Below are 18,952 nucleotides of genomic sequence, written 5' to 3' on the forward strand. Positions count from 1 at the left end.
TGAGCTATAAAGCAATCTGAGATGGCTGCTACTTGTGCTGGGCTTGGAGATTCCCAGGTGAAGCCAAGCTGTGAATCTAGGCTGGCTGCTGCTAGTGCAGGGCCTGGGGCCACCTAACAAGAAGTATTAGGGGCTGGGGGCTCACTGAGGCCAGCTGTTGCTTATATGAGAGGATTTAGGAAGTTGTGAAACATGAGCCAAGACCAGCCATTCATATGCCACTGTTAACAGCTCTAAGTTAGGTGGGACAGAGTCTCAGGAGATCTCCAGGGCAGGGCAAACAGTGTTAGTCAGGTTGATGGAGTCTCAGATGTTACCTGCCTGCCAGCTTTGTGGCTCTGTGAACGGAAGTTTCAGAAAAGGAACAACGGCCTCTGCCCACATATCTATCTGGGAGAAAGCTGTCCCCTAGTTCTCGCCTTGATGCCAAACACTTCAGTTCCTCCCTGTATGCCACTGGGCCTTTCAAGCTGCCACCCTGGCGCTGCAGCTCAGAAAGAGTGATTCCGAGTAAGTCCGTGTGTGGGTTCTTTAAGAGGAACTCCTTGGGACTCCAGAAATTTCTTCCAACACAATGCCTGCTGGTTTTTACAGCCAGAAGTTATGGGGACTTATCTTTCCAGCTGAAGGGCCTGGTGTGGGTCTGGGACTCCTCGCCCCTGAGATATACCTCCCAGATTTTTATCCACCATGCATGGATGTGGGAGAAGCCCACTCTGCATCTGTGTCCCTCCTACCGGTCTGGATGGATGTGGTTTCTTTAATGTCGTAGTTGTTAGACTCCCCATCAACTCGATATCTGATGGTTCTAAGTGATGGCTGTTGTATGATTTAATGTAATTCTGATTTGGTTAGGTGAGGAGGTGAGCTGTGTTTCTTTTTTTCTTGATGAGTCTGATTAATGGTTTGTCAATTTTCTTCATCTTTTCAAAGAACGAGCTCCTGGATTCACTGGTCCTTTGAATGGTTTTCCAGTCTCTGTGTCATTTAATTCTGCTCTGATATCGATTATTTCCTTTCTTTGGTTACTCTGGCCTTTGTTTGTTTTTATTCCTCTAGTTCTTTCAGATGTAGGGTTAGGTTAGGCCTGTATTGCTATGAACTTCCCTCTCAGGACTGTGTCCCATAGATTTTGGCTTATTGTGTGTTCACTTTCATTTGGTTCCAGACACATTTTGATTTCTTCCTTGATCTCATTGTTAACCCATTCATTATATAATAACTTGTTATTCAGCCTCCAAATATTTGAATGTTTTTGAGTTTTTTCCTTGAGTTTCTAGTTTTAAGTTATTGTGATCTGAGAAGATGCTTGATATGATTTCAATTTTCTTGAATTTGGTAAGGCTTGTTTGGTGTCCTACCATATGGTGTATCTTTGAAAATGATCCATGCAGATTTGAGAAGAATGTATATTTTGTTTCTTTGAGGTGAAATGTTCTGCAATATCAACTAAGTCCACTTGATCAAGAGTGTCATTCAATGCCCAATATCCTTGTTGATCTTTGTTTGGAAGACCTATCCATTGTTGACAGTGGGGTGTTAAAATCCCCTACAAGGGCTGCATTGCTGTCTATCTTTCTTAAAGTCCTCCAAGGTTTTTCTTATATATTTAGGTGCACCTATATTGGTGCATATATGTTTATAAGAGTTATATCCTCTTATTGGACTACTCTCAAGTATTATGTAGTGACCTTCTTTGTCTCTTGCTATGAACTTTGTTTTGAAGTCTATTTTGTCTGGTATAAGTATTACTACCCCAGCTTTTTTTCCAAGTCCATTTGCTTGGAGTATTTTGTTCCATCTTTCACTTTTAGCCGGTATATATCTTTTGCTCTGAGGTGGGTCTCTTGTAGACAGTATATATGTGAGTCATGTTTTCTTATCCATTCAGCTACCCTATGTCTTTTGATTGGAGCATTTAATCCATTTACATTTAAGGTTATTACTGATAGGTTTATTCATTGACAATTTTTCCCTTTGTACTTGTGTTTCTCTGTCTTCATAATTTTGACTTTTTTGTTTTGTTGCTCTGAGGGGATGTTTTATTCTACATTGTCTTCCAACTTGATGATATGATCCTCTGCTTTATCTAGCCTTTTAATTCCTTCTAGTGTATTCTTCAGAATATTTCATTTCAGAAATTGCATTCTTCATTCCAACTGGTTATCATTCAAGGTTTCTATGTCCTTTTCATGCTGATGTAGTTCCCACTAAGTTCCCTGCAGTTCTCACTACATTCCATGAGCATCCTTATAACCACTACTCTGAACTCTATGTCTGAAAAATTGCTTGCCTCGATTTCATTTATCTCTTTTTCTGGAGATTCCTCCTTTTATTTGTGGGTTGTGTCTTTGTCTCCCCATTTTAGTTGTCTCTTCTGTTTCTATGTATTAGACTGATCTGCTTTCAATCTCTGTCTTATGGAGTGGCCCTGTGTGTTAGGACTCCTGTGGGACCCCGTGATGCAAACTCCTTGCTCTCTTGATCTGGATGACCTAGGAATGTCTTTCGTGTGGGTTATATGGACTCTCCTGTTGTTTTGGGGTCCTGCTTGTTATTGGACCATTCATTGGTGGGAACTCCCCTCTAGCTGGCTAAGAGGCTCAACCCATACATTTTGTATGCTGTTGTATAGGTGCTGGCAGATCAAAGCAAAACAACAACAAAACAAGCTACCCACCTCTCAACCACAACAGCAATATCAACAACCACAAAACAAAGAATAATAAAAGTGGAAAGAGAAAGAAAATAGTAGAAAAAGGGGAAAAGAATATGAGACGATCAAAGGAAAGAAAAGTGATTATGAGATGAGAAAGGGAGAAGAGAGTGCTAGTAATGAACTGAAAGAGTAGAACAGGGAAAAGGAACACAGAAAAAGTACCATAAATAATAAAAGGAAAGAGGAAAAGGACAATGGAGTAATCAAAAGTAGGAGTAAAATAGGAGATATGAAAGAAAAGATAGTGTACCAAAAATAAAAGAAAAAATAGATAAAAATAATAAAAGGCCATGAAAAAGAAAAAATAGCAAAAATATTGAGAAAAGTACTAAGTGGATTGGTCTCAGCAGAGTTGGGTGTTTGCCTGCTGGTTTCTCCCTCTGGATGCTGCTCTGACGTCTGAGTCTGATGTCAGGTGCTGCCAGATCTGGCCCTCGGCAGCCTTTCCTATGTCAAAGTACATTCCCTCTAGTCCCAGTTTATTCAGAATTTTTATCACGGATGGATGTTAATTCTCTCAAATGCTTCTTCTGCATATATTTATATGGTCATAAAATGTGCATCCTTCATTTTCTTCATGTGGTGTAGCACACTGATTGATTTGGAGATATTGAACCATTTTTGCATCCATGGAATAAGTCCCACTTTATCATTATGTCTCTAATATACCCCAACTGAATATTCACTGCCACCTGGTTATGGTCAAGATGAGCAGGGCAGAAGTAAGGACTAATTTTAGCATAACCTGTGGGAAAAAATTCTATGACAAAACTGTTCATTCTCTCTGGTAGCTACTTCCAAGTTGTGGATACTTAAGATTCAAGTTGTTAAATGCAGCAAATTACTCTCATTATGTATGACAATAAAAAATAAAAGTATTTGTACTAGACAGTCCATATCATTTACTCTGTAATTTCTCTTTAACTTGATTTTATAAGCATAACAAACCTTTGACGAAGGAACTGTTGAAGAACTTGAGGGTGAAGTGTCTCTTGATGTCTTCAAAGACTGAACAGGTCTCTCTTTACCTATATAAGAAAATATAAAATGTAATTATCTAGCTCATTTGTTTTCAATTAGACTGACTTTTATAATTGAATAAATAAGGAGGTTCTACACTTATTTTAGTACTGAAATCTTCCATTACATTATTAAACTAGTTAGTATCTAAATCCACTTATCTTTCTCAGAGGCTGAGCAACATCAAAAATTTCAAATAACGTAGAATTAGTGAGCACCATATATGGCAAGTACACATCAATGCCAGTTTGCAAACACAGAACCACTGAGAAGACCTCAGAAAGGCAAAAAAAAAAAAAAAATTATAATAGTACATGCTTTCTCCTCCAAGTTCTTAAAATCTAACTTTTAATACATCACAATAAAAATCCAAAGGTAGTTAACTATATAGCTACCACCAAAGAGAACTAGCTAATTAAGCAGTAGCTCAAAGAGAGAAGCCATGTAGAAAATTTAGCAGGTATTCCTGAGATGTTCAGTTTAAAAAAAACAAAAATAAAAAGTATAAAACTATAATTTAGAGCACTAATCCAGTGCCTGGTATTAATGAGAACCCAAATATTTTTAAATAGTTAAAAATAAATCTTTATAAAATTATTAACCTTTATCTTTAGTCCCTTCAGATACTCATATCAGTGCTCAATGTATACCACTGTTTTTATAGAAACTTTAGCCACAAAACAGATTTAAATATTACTTCAGCCAGTTCAGCAACAAAAAATTTATTTATTTAAATATAATCTTACAAATAACAGTGAGTTGTTCTTGGCAGAAAAACATTTCATTAAACTGTCTACATGCTTCAAATATAATGTAAATCCCTTGCTCTTAATTACTAGGAAAACTGACACATTATGAAGAAGAGGAAAAAGTAACACCAAGTTTGCAGTGACACAGAAGCTGGTCAAGACTGGACAGCGATTAAGGCCAAGAAAGCAGTCAAGAGCAAAGGCAGAGACAAAATGACTTTGCAACTGAGGCATAGCCAGCTTTAGTCAAAAAAGCCTGTTAGGCTCTTCCTGCTATGGTGAAGACAGCTAAGGAAGGGCCTGGAGAGACAGGATTCTGAGGCCCTTAGGACAGTGGTGAATAACATCTTCGCAACGTCCTGCAAACCAGAAAGGCTTTCTCAAGATCTTCCCCCAACCTCTCTAGGGTCATTTGTCAATGTGTGAAGATATTTTTTTATTTCACAAGAGGGAGAATGCCTCTGGTACATAGTAAAAAGAGTCTAGGGATGCTGCTAAGCATCCTACAAATGCACAGGACAGCCTTCCAAAACAAAGTATTATCCAGCCTCAAATGTCAATTCCTGCTCTAGGCACAAAGTTCCAACAGTCTTAAAAAAAGACATACCCCTAGAATCTTTTAACTTGTGATATCACTAAGAAGCTTCCACACTAAGCAAGTTTAAAAGTTCTTGTAGACCTTAAAAATCAATAGTAAAATGATACCAACCATTACTATATCCCCAAATAATTCAGAACATGGGTTATTTAGTCATTCCCTACTGTATTTCCATTGCACATGGCAAATTCCACATCATTTTGTGACAATGTCAGTCTATCCCACTATACCAAAAACACCTAGAGGAGCAAGTATCATAGCTTATTTACTTCTGAATACTCAGGACCTACCTAACTCGACTACTTTAAATAAGAGTAGGCACTCAAAAATTCAGTGAAAAGATTATTTGGTTTTTCACCCTTAGAATGCAATTACCTTCCCATTTTATTCAGATAAGCAATTCCTTGAAAGAAGATGAGAAGCTAAAGCAATCAGCACAGCACATTAAAGGCATAATTGTAAAGTCAATTCTGGCACCTGGCAGCTAGACACAGGAAAAAACCTTTCACAAGCAGTTGTCAATCTCGTACCTAGCATTTCCTTTACAAACGAGACATCGAGACATCGGCACTACAGCTATGCCAAGTGTAGTCTTAGACTCTCTCTTGGTTTTAGCTGTAGAAGGGCTAATTTAAGCAGAGTTCAACTAATGCCAGTGTGCAGAAGCAAAAGAACACTGAAGGGTAGGGCAGGTGGTTTAGCATATATCTATGCATGTACTCAACTATACCTAGAGCAGGCAAAAGCGAAGGATAAAGAAAAAGGATGATACAGATGGCAGCAGAAAAGGCACAGAGAAGGTAAAAAAAATAATCCCCTGAACCTACTGTTGTCAGATCCCACCTGCCAACGACTTGTCTCGTCTATAGATCTCAACCTCCTGTGAGGTAACTACTGCTGACCAGGAATGGCCGACCCAGCCAACCACCACCATACCCCCTGAAATCCTATTACTTGAGTCTCCTGGTGTTCAACTCTGGTTCCAACAGTAGCCTACTGGAGCAGTTACAAACTGTTCCCATTCCTATGACCTCAGTCAATTCAAGCCCCCACCCTTTCACAATCCCAAATCAAAATCTAGCTCAAAACTCACCTCTTTCTGGCTTTCCTTCATTCTGCCGTTTGTAGGAGGCATCAGCACGCACAGGTTCTAGGGAAAGGTGGGCAGGGAGGAATTACCACCAGCAAGCACCTCTGTGCCCAGGAGGAATAAGAGAAGAACCCAGAAGTGGGAGTGATGAGGACAGAACTTCTAAGCACTTGCTGTTGACCCTAACCTCTTTCTTAACCTGCCTTCATGTTGGGCTGCCTGAGCAGTCACCACTGAGAAGGAATAACAGAACAGGAGAAAATCTGCTTAAGAGCAGAAATGGATTGGGTCTAACAATATGAAGTGTGAAAATGAGGCTAATCAAGGACGGCATGGGCAGAAAGAAATGAGAAAAGGATCATAAAATAAGGCACCAAAAGTGGAAGATGGGATCCTGTCTTATTTATCAGTTTAAGAACCTAGTCTACCTAATCTTCTTCATAAAGTCAATATTCAAAGAATTAGTTAAAGAATGACACCAAAACATCAAGAATGGAGGAGGAATTACCACTAGAAATCAAAGAGGACACTGGGAAGGTTTTCATAGTGTATCTTATCAGTTCTGTGGGGCTACAATGGTTATCTGCAGTAGTTACTCTGACATGCTCTCAACAAGCAGCCTATTATTAAATTGTGCTAATTATTATTATACAAACTCTCTCATATAGGAATTTTCTTTATAAACAAGCCCATTGCTACTGTTTTGGTTGAACCTCTAATTATTCCATATTTAGAATCTTGTAAATATTTTATTAGCTTCCTGCAAACTCTTGATACAGATGGAATCAGCTTTCTAAACAGCCGAAATATACTAGCAGAGGCTCTTAGATATCTTTGCAATAACATACAAACTCCTTCTATTACAGATCCCAAATTTCCAATTTTGCCCCTTTTTTCCTGAGAAAACAATCCTTTTTCTGAATCATTTTGGCACTGTCAGCACCGTGCATTAAAAAATGTTGCAAGAAACATCACGCAAATATTGCCCTCCTCCTGCAAGAATGTTGTTGAAGATGCGGTGTCCCCCTTCTTGCTCTCATCTGTCATTAGGAAATCTTTGTTCTTCCTAAGCAGCTGGTATGTTTCTACCCAAAGTACACTGTGAACACTATTAATGCTCATTTCCTCTTTGTTTTAGGCAAATCTTTAGTTCACCTGCAGCAACTACTGAGAGCCATATCATAGGCATTTATTTCATATACTACTAACTTTATTCTTACTTTTATTTTCATGTCCTCATTTCCCTTTTACATAAAAGCTTTCACTCACTCACTTGATCCTATTTTATTAAGTGTTAACCTGTCTCAAATTCTTTGTAGATCAAGAGATTAGGACAGTGGTGTTTTACAGGAGTATCTGGAGCCTGCATGTTAGCTGGTGAGAGCGACTGTCCCTATCTCTTCCAAACTGTCAGTTTAATGACTCCACACGGGTAGCCTGAAGTCAGCCACAGCGGCAGTCTTTACTCCATGGATACCGACAAATGTCACAAATCAGGTGTTTCGCCCCTCCAAAGAGTCAGTTTACTAATACAAAACTGATGCTATGTTTACTGATTTCGATTCTAAATTTCCAAATTTCAGAGACACTGGAGGAATGACCCACATTTAACTACAGATTCCTAACCATGCTGCCCTGAACATGCTTGGGATATTTAATAAATCCCAACAGACTAGTAAAACCACCCAGCTGAACCTGGCTCAAACTGCAGAATCATAAAAAAAATTAAGTGGTTGTATTACTTCACTAAGTTTTAGAGTTATCTTTTAATACAAAATATAATAGAAACAACCCCACTGTGCTTAAACTCTTCATCCCAGAGTTTCCAATGATACATTTATATGAAAATCAAGGGTCTTTTTTCTTGTCCTCTACTACAGAATATTAATGATTACTAAACAAGTTTTTCTTAATATTTTGCCATTTGGTTTTCATGCTTTGTACTCCTGTGTTTATACATAACTACACCTTTCTCTTTCTTTGTTGGTTATTGTTCCTTCAAGTGAGTATTCCTCCTAACCTCAATCCTTTTTGCTCTGCTATTTTTAGTGGCTCCAACCAACACTATGAATACCTATGTTTCTCAAGTCTGCTTCTTTCATTCACGCTTCTACATTTCTAACTGACAGGATGCTACTCCTTAGCTATTATCTCAAATTCATCTCACACATGATCTTAGTAGCAGCCCTAACTCCCTGCTTTAGAGCAGGGCAAAAGGCTCAACACATTTCTGCCTCTGCTGTGACTTGCTAAGAAAATAAGTTCCAAATTCGGATAAAAGAAAGAAACCATGAAAGAAAAGTTCTGAATATGGTAGTAAGGAAATAAAAATTCAAGTCAATATGTTGGTGAGTAAAAGAATAAATGGGAAGGAAGAAAATGAAAAGGAATCTCAAATACTGGTTCCATAGACCAGGTGTAAAGCTCTTTCCACACAGATGAAATCAAAGCTAGAGAACCAGGTTCTGTTCCAACAAACATTTAGAAGTTCGATAAAAATTTAAAAACATTTGGTGACTCTCTGAAATAATAGCTGATATAAATATTAATAAACAATATTTTATGACTCTTTAAATATAACAGCTATAAATCTGATACAATCTTTCAGAAATATGTTTTCTTTCTAATATGTTGTCCTGATGGAAGCAATGATAAACCAAACCAGACTCGTCCATCTTAATTAAGTGTTGTTACTGATAACCCATGTAAGAACAAGAAACATTGCTAGAAAAAAAAAATCACCATTAAAGATGATAAAATTATGGGCTATGTCTTGCAAACGTTTAAATTCTTGGTATAATGCCTGAGATATGGAAACAAAACGGATACCTCTGAATGAAAGTCTTTTCAAGAAACAAAAAAAGTCACAGCACAGATAATTCATTTTTCCCTTGAAGCTTTGAAAGAGAAATTAAGATTTGAACAAGTGAAAATGTGGTGCTTACACAGATGCTAAGCAATTAATTTATTTTTCTGGATCATGGATGATGATATACAAATCTGGGACTCCTGGTTAAGAATACATTTTCCTAGAGATCTACTAATTTATTCAAAAAGGTACAAAACAGAAAATGGAGGTGACACAAGCAAATTATTCTTGTGGTTAAGAGGGGAGGGGAGGGAAGTGGAAGCGGGGGAGGGAAGGATGGAAGGAAGGAGAGAAGGAGGGAAGAATGAAGGGGAAAGGGAAAAGGAAAAGAACCAATAGAGGGATGAAGGAAACTTTGCAACACTTCTGCTTCCCCCAAATAATCACATTTAGGAGGTTAATAATGCAACAAGTTGAAGTAAAGGCTTTTAACTATGATTGCTTCGGAAGTGCACTTCTAAATAGAACTCTCCTTTAATATATCACCTAAAACCACATGGGCTCACTTTTTAAGATTTCAATAAAACATGGTATCATCTGTACATATTATGAATGTGTGCTACTGACAGAACATAGTAAGTCCTAAAACAGGGATGCTATAAATACCAACACATGTAGAAATGTCATTAACTGATTACTGTTCTAGAACCACAATCATTCAGATGCTGGAAAAGCTATAGCCATCCTCCTAGAACTCCACAGGAAACTCAAGTCAAAGCTGGCTTGTGAGTAAGCAAAAGTCTCTAACAAAAACAACACATAGTATCTAATTCCAAAGCACATTAATAGCGTGGCTCAGTTAATAGTCCAAGATACTCTCGGAAAATACTAAATTACACTGCAGGTACTCCGCATGATATAGCTCATAACCCTTGGCCACTTGCATCCTTCCTTCAACTGCTACCCAGCCTTCACATATCACCTAAATCGTCTACTCCTGTGTAATGATTGTTTGTCTCTATTACTAGACCATAAATTCAGAGGGTAAGACTGAATCTTTTTTACTTGGCAAACTATTTATTTGAAATATATCTTTGTGGAATGAAAGACTATATGAATACTGATTATAAATACAGCGACTTTCAAACCAGGAAACACTATATTCAGCTGCCAAGGGAACTGGTTTAACCTTTCTTCCGAATGCCTAGTATACATGATGTTGGGGTAAAGCCTCATTTCCATATCCCCATTACCATCTAGACTTGCACAGAAAAGTCTTCTTTCTAAAGGCAGAATTAAGCTTCTAAATCTTATCAGAATTTCAGCTGTAATCAAAAAATTAATATAGACCTCAAAACTTATTCATAGGTCTTTAGACAGGTATCTCTTCCAATTACATTGTTGTTCAATAATGGAGTCTATCTTCCAAATATTCTCTTTTTATAATGGTATTTTTAATTCTTACACATTTTCAGTTATCTTACATGTTCTTTCAAAACGGATTAAACAAAAGGATATAACAAAAAGTAATAATAGTCTTTCTTTAAAATTTCTTCTTAATAATGGTTGCTGATATCAAGAAAATAAGGGGAGGCTGGGCCCAAAATCAGAACTACAGGAAAACAGACACAGTTCCACAAAAAACAATAAATTTCCAAATCTTCTATAGTAATGATATTTTAAAAATTCAACCAAATGTCACACATTCTAATTTATATATGAGTATCACTGGTAAAGTTGACATTATAATCTGTAGCAAATGTTTAGAATGAGTTAACAAGAGTCATTAGTTTGATAAGTAACTTAAACTTCAAGAAAGTACCTGACCAAGTCTTCCATGAAAACTGCAAGTGGAAAGAGAGACAAACAAGATTGGGGATCACAACTGATTCAATAACAGGAAAAAATGCAGGTAAGTGGTTGAGGCCCACAGAGAGAGATCTCAGAGGTTTCTATCTTGGGACTTATGCTACTCAAGAAAATTATTAATGATTAATACAAAACAAAGCATACTTCATTTGCAGATAAAACAAAGCTGTTTTTTATCTGCAACTAATACACACGATCACTAAATGAGATTTTAAACCTCTATGGAAGAGACTCAATCCAAAGTTAATTAGATGAAATTTAACATAACTAGATTTTTTTAATGTATTAATTACATAAACAACTGCACCTAAAAAACTACAGCTTAAGAGCATTTTGATTAACAGTAAAATATAAGAAAATTGTTTAGATTTTAATTGTCTACAGTCTCAATAAGGGTCAATAATGCAATGTTGTTGGCAAAATAAAAGTTCACTTCTGGCATTACAACTTGAAAGGCATAGAAAAAAATTCTGCAAAGCAAAAGGTCCACAACATACTAAATAAAAAGAACAGCTGAAAGAACTAAATATATTTAAACCTGGAAAAAAAATCAAGAAGATTATGATGGGAGTCTTCAAATACATATATGGTTACAACATAAAAAGAAAAAATATCTTTATGGGTCTAAGACAATAACTAGCATTATGTACATGTCACAGGAAAAGATTTTAATCGTTTTATAAAAATGAACTGTACAAAGATGGAAAGACAAGACTGTGACATAATAAACATCATAGGAAGTACTTTAGCAAAGAATGGACACAGGCAGCTGAACTTAGTAATCTCTGTTGTCACTATTAATGCTATAATCCTAAACAAAAGATAAATAACAAAAGTGAAAGACAGAAGAACAATGGGATTCATTTGAAAAAGGGGAGTAAAAAAGGAAAACTAATATCCAAGAGAGATGGCAAACGGGGAGATATTTGGTTAGATTAATTAGAATAAAAATAAACTTCAAGTAAAAATATACAAGGTATATGTAACAAAACAGTTTCAACTAAAACACATAATAAACAAGGGGGAAGGAAATGAGGTTAAGGTCAACCTACACTGGTAGCATATAAATATGGACAACAAAAAGGAAAGAAAAATAATATTGTAGTCACAGCTTTAACCAGGTTAGTCCAGTTAGGTTATGGGCAGAAAATCCTTACACATGAAGCACAGGACAAAAACAACAATTTGATTTAGGAGGATAATTAGTCTACAGCAGAACAAAGTTCCACAGGATTAACCTAAAAGGCTAAGTAAAAGAAACTTAATTAAATGCACGTGTGTATGTGTGTGTTCGTGTGCACATGTGAAAGCACAAAATGAAAAGTAACTATTTGAGATGAAAAAGGAGTAAAAATCACCCTGTAGCTTATAATTAAGTACATACGAGATATATTAAATGCACAGAATTATGAAGAATTAGTCCTTAAATGGTTACCACGTGCCAGGTAGGTACTAGAATTATAGGGGGTGGTCCTCTTAGCAAGTTGTACAAATGTCTAACCACGACGCTGCACACCTGAAACTAATATAATATTGAATGTCCACTGCAATTGAAAAAATTTTTAATTAAAAAAAATGGTTACCATGGCCAAACTAATGATCATTAAAATAAGTGAAATTACTCTGAAAAGTATAAACAAAAACAAAAAAGTTAAAGAATTAGCAAAATGGTAAAATTAGCTAACTATTTTTACCTGTTATTTATAGAAACATGTAATAATCTATGGCAAAATTTTCATTTACAATAGAAAACTAAATTAACCCAATATTGCTAATTAATGCAGTGTAAGTGACTGATCATTGAAGGATCCTGTTTCTCAGTCTTTTTTTGATTGAAGTTTACTTTCAGAGCTAAATAACTCAAGAAAATAAACAAAGGTATTAACAAAGTCATATGCTCTATTTCACTCAATTTACAGCATATTTTAGTCTCCCATCTTCCTTTGTTAAGCTATCAACACTCCAGATATTAAAGGCATTAGACCTCGAAGGATGGGAAAGTAGTGACAGACTACAGATCCTGTGACAAGAGCACCTTTGTGGCTCCTCCCCATTTCATTTCAAAATTTCAGAGTTTTGGCCTCCAACTGACCCAGCCAAGAGCAGATAGAAGATGCTTACCCAGAAATTTGTTTTAGAGGCAAAATAGGAAAAAAAAACAAGGTTAATTCACCAACAGCTATCTTGACAGTTTTACTTTAAGCTGTCAAGTAAGTATTTCAAGCCTCCATTTTACTAATGTTTTATTTATTAAAATGCTTCATAATCAGTTTCCAAAGATATTGTACTTTCCTACTCTTAATAAAATCATTAATAGATTTGGATTTAAGTCATAAACGTCGAAAAAAATGTGTTCCTAGAAGGTATGACAAATTTTGAATATTTTTGTCTGTGCTCAATGTGAGCATGCATTAGAACTTAGAGGTTGTTTACCTTCTTTTGGGGGGAGGTAGTTGGGAGGGAGGAAGGAAATACCAACTGTTAACACTGAACTAACTCCAGAGTAAAACTTTCAGTTACCTGGAACGACTCTGAAAACATGTAAGCACTCGGGCATACATATGCGCCTGCCCACTCATGCACATGCATTACAACGAACTGTTTTGGGAGCCCCACCGAGCAGCTCAGTCAGGATGACATGACTGCACACGATGTCATAATTACCCAGGCACCCCAATTTTAAAAACAAATTGAAGGTTGCAAAAGAATAAACCTAAGATAGGTTTAACTCTAAAGTAAGGAAAACCACTGATATTTTTCATGAAAAATATACTATCAGATATATAGAGATATTACCTAGTGACAAAAGATTAAAGAGGCTAGACTGGCACAGGAACTAGCAGAAAATACAGGAGTGTGTGACTTTCCAACATGCCTAAAAACATACCTCTTCAATGCTGAAGGATCAGAAGTGAAATGTCATGTACACTGCAGCTTGAAATGACTCAAAAACTGAGTGCGTGCATGTGTATGATGATCATTACACTATTCTTTCAACTGTTCTGTAAGTTTGAAATTTTTGAAAAAAAAAAAAATCTTTTATAACACCTGTAAGGTAATCTGCCTCAGTACATTTTCATCAGAGGAGGCTATAAAAGAAAAAAGAAAAGGTCTTTAAAATACATACTTCTGTGTTGAGACTGATGGAAAGAGTAAGTTTTGCTTCTTTCTGGAGAGTAGCTTCTACTACTGACACTGGAACCAGATCTGCTGTGTGGAGAATCCTTTCTGCCTACAGATGAGTCTCTGAAAAAAGGAGTTTCTCTTTTATGAGGAGACCGATCTCTGGTATAATGGGAAGTGTAGACACTTTTTCTTCTAAAGCCATCTCTCACGTCCCTTTGAATAGAAAAGAAAAGAGGTTAACATTCCTGTACCCTATTGATATAAACACAATTACAAGATACTCTTTAAGTTGCAATCTTGGTTTCCTTGGTTTACCACTACCTAACATTTGAAATCAGTCCACGAAATGAAACTTTATCAGTGAATGTGTTTTAGAATGCATCATTTTTTTTTTCACAGTTTGGGGTAGAACCTGATGTTAAATGCAAAAGTTACTTTATTTTAAGCAAGCACAGAAATTTTATTTTTAATTTTAAATTATTTTATTTATTTAGTTTTACAGAAGGGGGAAGGGAGGGAGAAAGAGAGAGCTAATTGTCATTAGCTGAGAAACAGCAATGTGTGGTTGCCTCTCACACGCCCCCTACTGGGGACCTGACCTGCAACCCAGACATGTGCCCTGACAGGGAATCCAACCAGGGACCTTTTGGTTCACAGGCCAGCACTCAATCCACTGAGCCACACCAGCCAGGGCAAACACAGAAATTTTAAAATGTGAAAAACATACAGTTATATAATCTCTACTTCTTTTCCCCATTAACAACATACCACACAGCTATTATACTCTCAAAGACACCTAGAGGATGCCAAAACTTTCTAATGAGGTATTTTATGGCCTATTATTCCCTTCTAAGTACAGTATACACTGATTTTCAAATGATGCGTTTTTGGCCCCTACATGACAATTTGGTTATGCCTACAGACATTTTTGTTGTCACAACTGGAGAGGAAGGGTACCACTGGTGGGTAGAGGGAATGGATGCTTCTAAAACTCTACAATGCCCAGGGCAGCTCCCACACACAACAATAAACTATCCAGCCCAAAATGTTAATAATGCCAAGGCTGAGAAACCCTGACATATGCTGTTAATAATGCCAAGGCTGAGAAACCCTGATATATGCCGATTAAATCCTTGCTGTCTGAAATTATATACTTACAATGCAGATGGTTATCAACCTCTAAAAACCAACATTTTATAAATCACTTTTATTTTTACAAATTACATTTCTTTATTAAGCAATATCATTAATTCAAAGCAAAAAGTAAGCCCAAGTAATAAAACTTTAAAAAGCAAACCATCTTTAAAACAAAAGCAAATCAAAATTATTAAGTGTAACTATCAAGACTTGAGCTTCCATTTAAAAGAAGACTTGGAGAAAGACAGATTTTTTTAAATTGAAGATTTTGCAAATGTACCTCCATATTAAAATTAAAGAACTTTAAATTTCAGACAGAAGAATGCTAAAAGACAAACCAATGGCATGAGATTTCAAATGCTCTACAATAATTTCTACATATTGATGAGCAGTCCCACCTATATTTTGCTGTCATTAGCTGATTAGTATCCAAAATATATTGCCTTGTCAGATAACACTTAAGTTTCTCTGGGCAAAAACAGAAAACAGCTAAAACTCATTTATGACAAATAAACTCAAAATACTAAATCATTAAAGAAATTCTAATATATTCAGATTTGATCACTGAGACTATAGGAGTCATATCAACATCAACGAGAGCCAGAGTAGCTATATACAAGGGGGAGCCCAAAAAACCCGGATTTATTTATAAAAAGTTGTGTATTTATCATTACATGTTTAAATTTCAGTCACCTTCAATACATTTGATGCAATACACCTATCGAGATGGTTTTTCCACTACTCAAAACAGCTTTTGAACTTGTTAATTTTGACGCTTTTTAATGCTGGTGTTGTTATTTGTTTCACCTCTTCCACATATGTAAAACATTTCCCTTTGAGGACTTTTTTCAACCGGGAAACAAAAAAGTCTCACTCAGGACAAGATCAGATGAATACGGAGGGTGGGGCATGGGGGTCATGTCATCTTTGGTCAAAAACTGCTGAAAAATCAGCTTGGCGTGGGCAGGTGCACCGGTAAATCACCCATCGTGAAGTGGGCAAATGTGTTGAGAAAGTCTTCATAAAATTCACTGAAGCTGAATGCAGCCTCTCACACCAGCTGATACACAGATACAGATGGGTTTCTAGAACACTCACCTATTGGGGGAACCTTGTACTATAAGGGGCCTGCCCTCCAGAAGATAATTACGGGTTTTTGCGGATCCCCCTTCCTATTTATTATGCAGGTTTTAGTTGCTCTACCAGGTTCTAGGGACCCAAGGGTGAACCAAATGCATGCAGTCTCTCTCACCAAGGGGCTCTCAGGTTAGTAAGAAAGGCTGATAGAAAGAAAAAAAAAAATCCATAAAACAAGTGAATGCAATCAAGAGTGCACGCAGGGAGACTAACTGGTGACCTACTCAGTCCCGGCAAGAGAGTGGTAGCTCAAATACGGCAGCAACAAGAAAGGGGTCACAAACTTAATATGCACAAGAACACACCTTGGCAGATTCAACGACACATGGTAAATGTTTAATAGGTGTATGTGACAGGAAATGTCAAGCTGATTCCCACAATTCTGGTGAGATGGATTATTGAAATGTGATAAGAAAATTTTGAGAAATAGGGACAAGGCAGGGAAATCCATATTTTAGACTAGAACATGTTAAATTTGAAAGACTCATGTAACAACTTGGTGGCAAACAGAGATACTGATGCCAAGATCACAAGAGATTTTTGGTTAAAACAATAAATTTGTCTATAGACAAGCAGTTAAAGCCATGAATATGGATGCAAACAAAGGATAAAAAGAGCAGAGGGCCCAGAATTTAAGGCTAGAAAATTACCACACTGAGGGAGAAATGGCTGTCTGAAAATGAAAGAGGATGGTCACAGAGGCATGAAGGACAGTGGGAAGTTGTCAGGAAACCAAGGCGAGAGTACTCTAAGAATGAGAATAAAGGTTTTGTGTACTGAAATTAAATGAGCTCTTACTGTTGACTCACTTTGGGGAAACAGAAGAGCAGGCCCACATCGAGAGGAAAGATTGCCTAATTTCTCTGGGGGGAAAGGAAAGAAGAAATGCTGAACTATAGTTTCCTAATCCTGACACCAGATGGCAGTAAAATCACAACAGAACAAACAGTTCAGAACTATCAAGTATGGCCTGAGTGGATGGGTAACTTACGGATAGCACACGTCAGTTTTTAAAACCTCAGAGCAGAATAATATCTCTCTTCCTCTCCCATTATTCAGAAAAATGTTATACCCTAACACAGCAATTCTTAACCTTCAATATTATTTCCAAACATGATTTTTTAATACAATCTATAGGAAAAGTCAGTAAGCAGATTCAAAGACAATCTTTTATAAGTAAAACATTAAAAAAAAAAAACCCTTAGAAAAAAGAATCCAAAAAAACAAAGATAGTGTAAGGAGCCTCTGGGACAACTTCAAACATACCAACATTTGAATCATAAAGATGCCAGGAAGAGAAGAGAAAGAGCAAGAAACTGAAAACTTCTTTGAAAAAATAATGAAAGAAAACTTCTGCAATTCGGCAAAGGAAATAGACATACAAGTCCAGGAAGCACAGAGAATCCCAAACAAGATGGACTCAAAGAGGACCACACCAAGACAGGTCATAATTAAAATGCCAAAGATGAAAGATAAAGAGAGAATCTTTTTAAAAAGATTTTATTTATTTATTTTTAGAGAGAGGGGAAGGGAGGGAGAAAGAGAGGGAGAGAAACATCAATGTGCAGTTGCCTATCACACGCCCCCAACTGGGGGCAACCCAGGCATGTGCCCTCACTGGGAACTGAACCAGTGACCCCTTGGTTCATAGGTCAGCACTTAATCCACTGAGCCACACTAGCCAGGGTTAAAGGGAGAATCTTAAAAGCAGCAAGAGAAAAGCAGAGTTACCAATAAAGGAGTTCCCATAAGACTGCTAGCTGATTTCTCAAAAGAAACTTTGCAGGCCAGAAGGGACTGGCAAGAAGTATTCAAAGTGATGAAAAGCAAGGACCTACAACCTAGATTACTCTATCCAGCAAAGCTATCATTTAGAATGGAGGGCAGATAAAATGCTTCCCAGACAAGGTAAAGCTGAAGGAGTTTATCATCACCAAGCCATTATTACACGAAATGTCACAGGGACTTATTTAATAAAAAGAAGATCAAACCTATGAACATTAAAATGGCAATAAAGTCATAGCTATCAATGATTGAATCTAAAAAACAAACTAAACTAACAAGCAGAACAGAAACAGAATTTTAGATATGGAGATCATTCAGATGGTTACCAGGTAGGAGGGGAAAGGGGGAGGATGAGGTTTGAAAAGTTGCAAGGATTAAGAAGTACAAATTGGTAGGTACAGTATAGACAGGGGGAGGTTAAGCATAGTACGGGACATGGAGAAGCCAAATGACTTATATGCATGACATGGACATGAACTAAGTGGGGGTACTGCTGAAGGGAAAGGGGAAACTGGGTAGAGGTGGGGAAAGAGGGAAAAATTGGGGCAACTGTAATAGCATAATCAATAAAGTATATTAAAAAATAACCCTTGATAATAAAAAATAAAATTTGAAGTTTTTTTCCTCCCATAGTTTTTCCTAAATCTTTGGTGCCTACTACTATATCTATGCAACTAAACACTTTCAGATGACTCGGTGAATAAATAGAAAATAGTCATTAATAGAAAAATGTTAAGTCTTCCATTTTAAATGTTAAAATGTTAAATGTCATTGGTTTAACAGATGAAATGCTTAATTATGCCCCATGTTATACTAAGGATAACACCACATTAACTCTCTTAGGCTTTTCTGCTACCTTAGGACCCATCTTGCTGATGGATACGCAAAATAAATTGAGATAAAGCACAGATGC

At 36.7% G+C, this 18,952-nt stretch overlaps 1 protein-coding gene across 8 annotated transcripts in view; it reads right to left on the reverse strand.

Moving 5' to 3' along the window:
- PPHLN1 (periphilin 1) overlaps positions 1 to 18,952 on the reverse strand; it is a 103,919-nt gene that overhangs the window by 48,028 nt on the left and 36,939 nt on the right. For 4 of the 8 annotated variants that reach the window (XM_045184230.2, XM_024575903.4, XM_045184228.2 and 1 more), the window contains 3 exons: positions 13,982 to 14,193; positions 6,180 to 6,236; positions 3,668 to 3,747 (listed from right to left, as the gene is read on the reverse strand). In XM_045184230.2, the coding sequence (XP_045040165.1) occupies positions 3,668 to 3,747; positions 6,180 to 6,236; positions 13,982 to 14,193 (349 nt within the window). The remainder of the gene's footprint in view (positions 1 to 3,667; positions 3,748 to 6,179; positions 6,237 to 13,981; positions 14,194 to 18,952) is intronic. The other 4 variants (XM_053921602.1, XM_024575905.3, XM_045184229.2 and 1 more) reach the window with 1 other exon arrangement.

Source organism: Desmodus rotundus, chromosome 3, assembly GCF_022682495.2.
Source record: "Desmodus rotundus isolate HL8 chromosome 3, HLdesRot8A.1, whole genome shotgun sequence".
Classification (NCBI taxonomy): domain Eukaryota; kingdom Metazoa; phylum Chordata; class Mammalia; order Chiroptera; family Phyllostomidae; genus Desmodus; species Desmodus rotundus.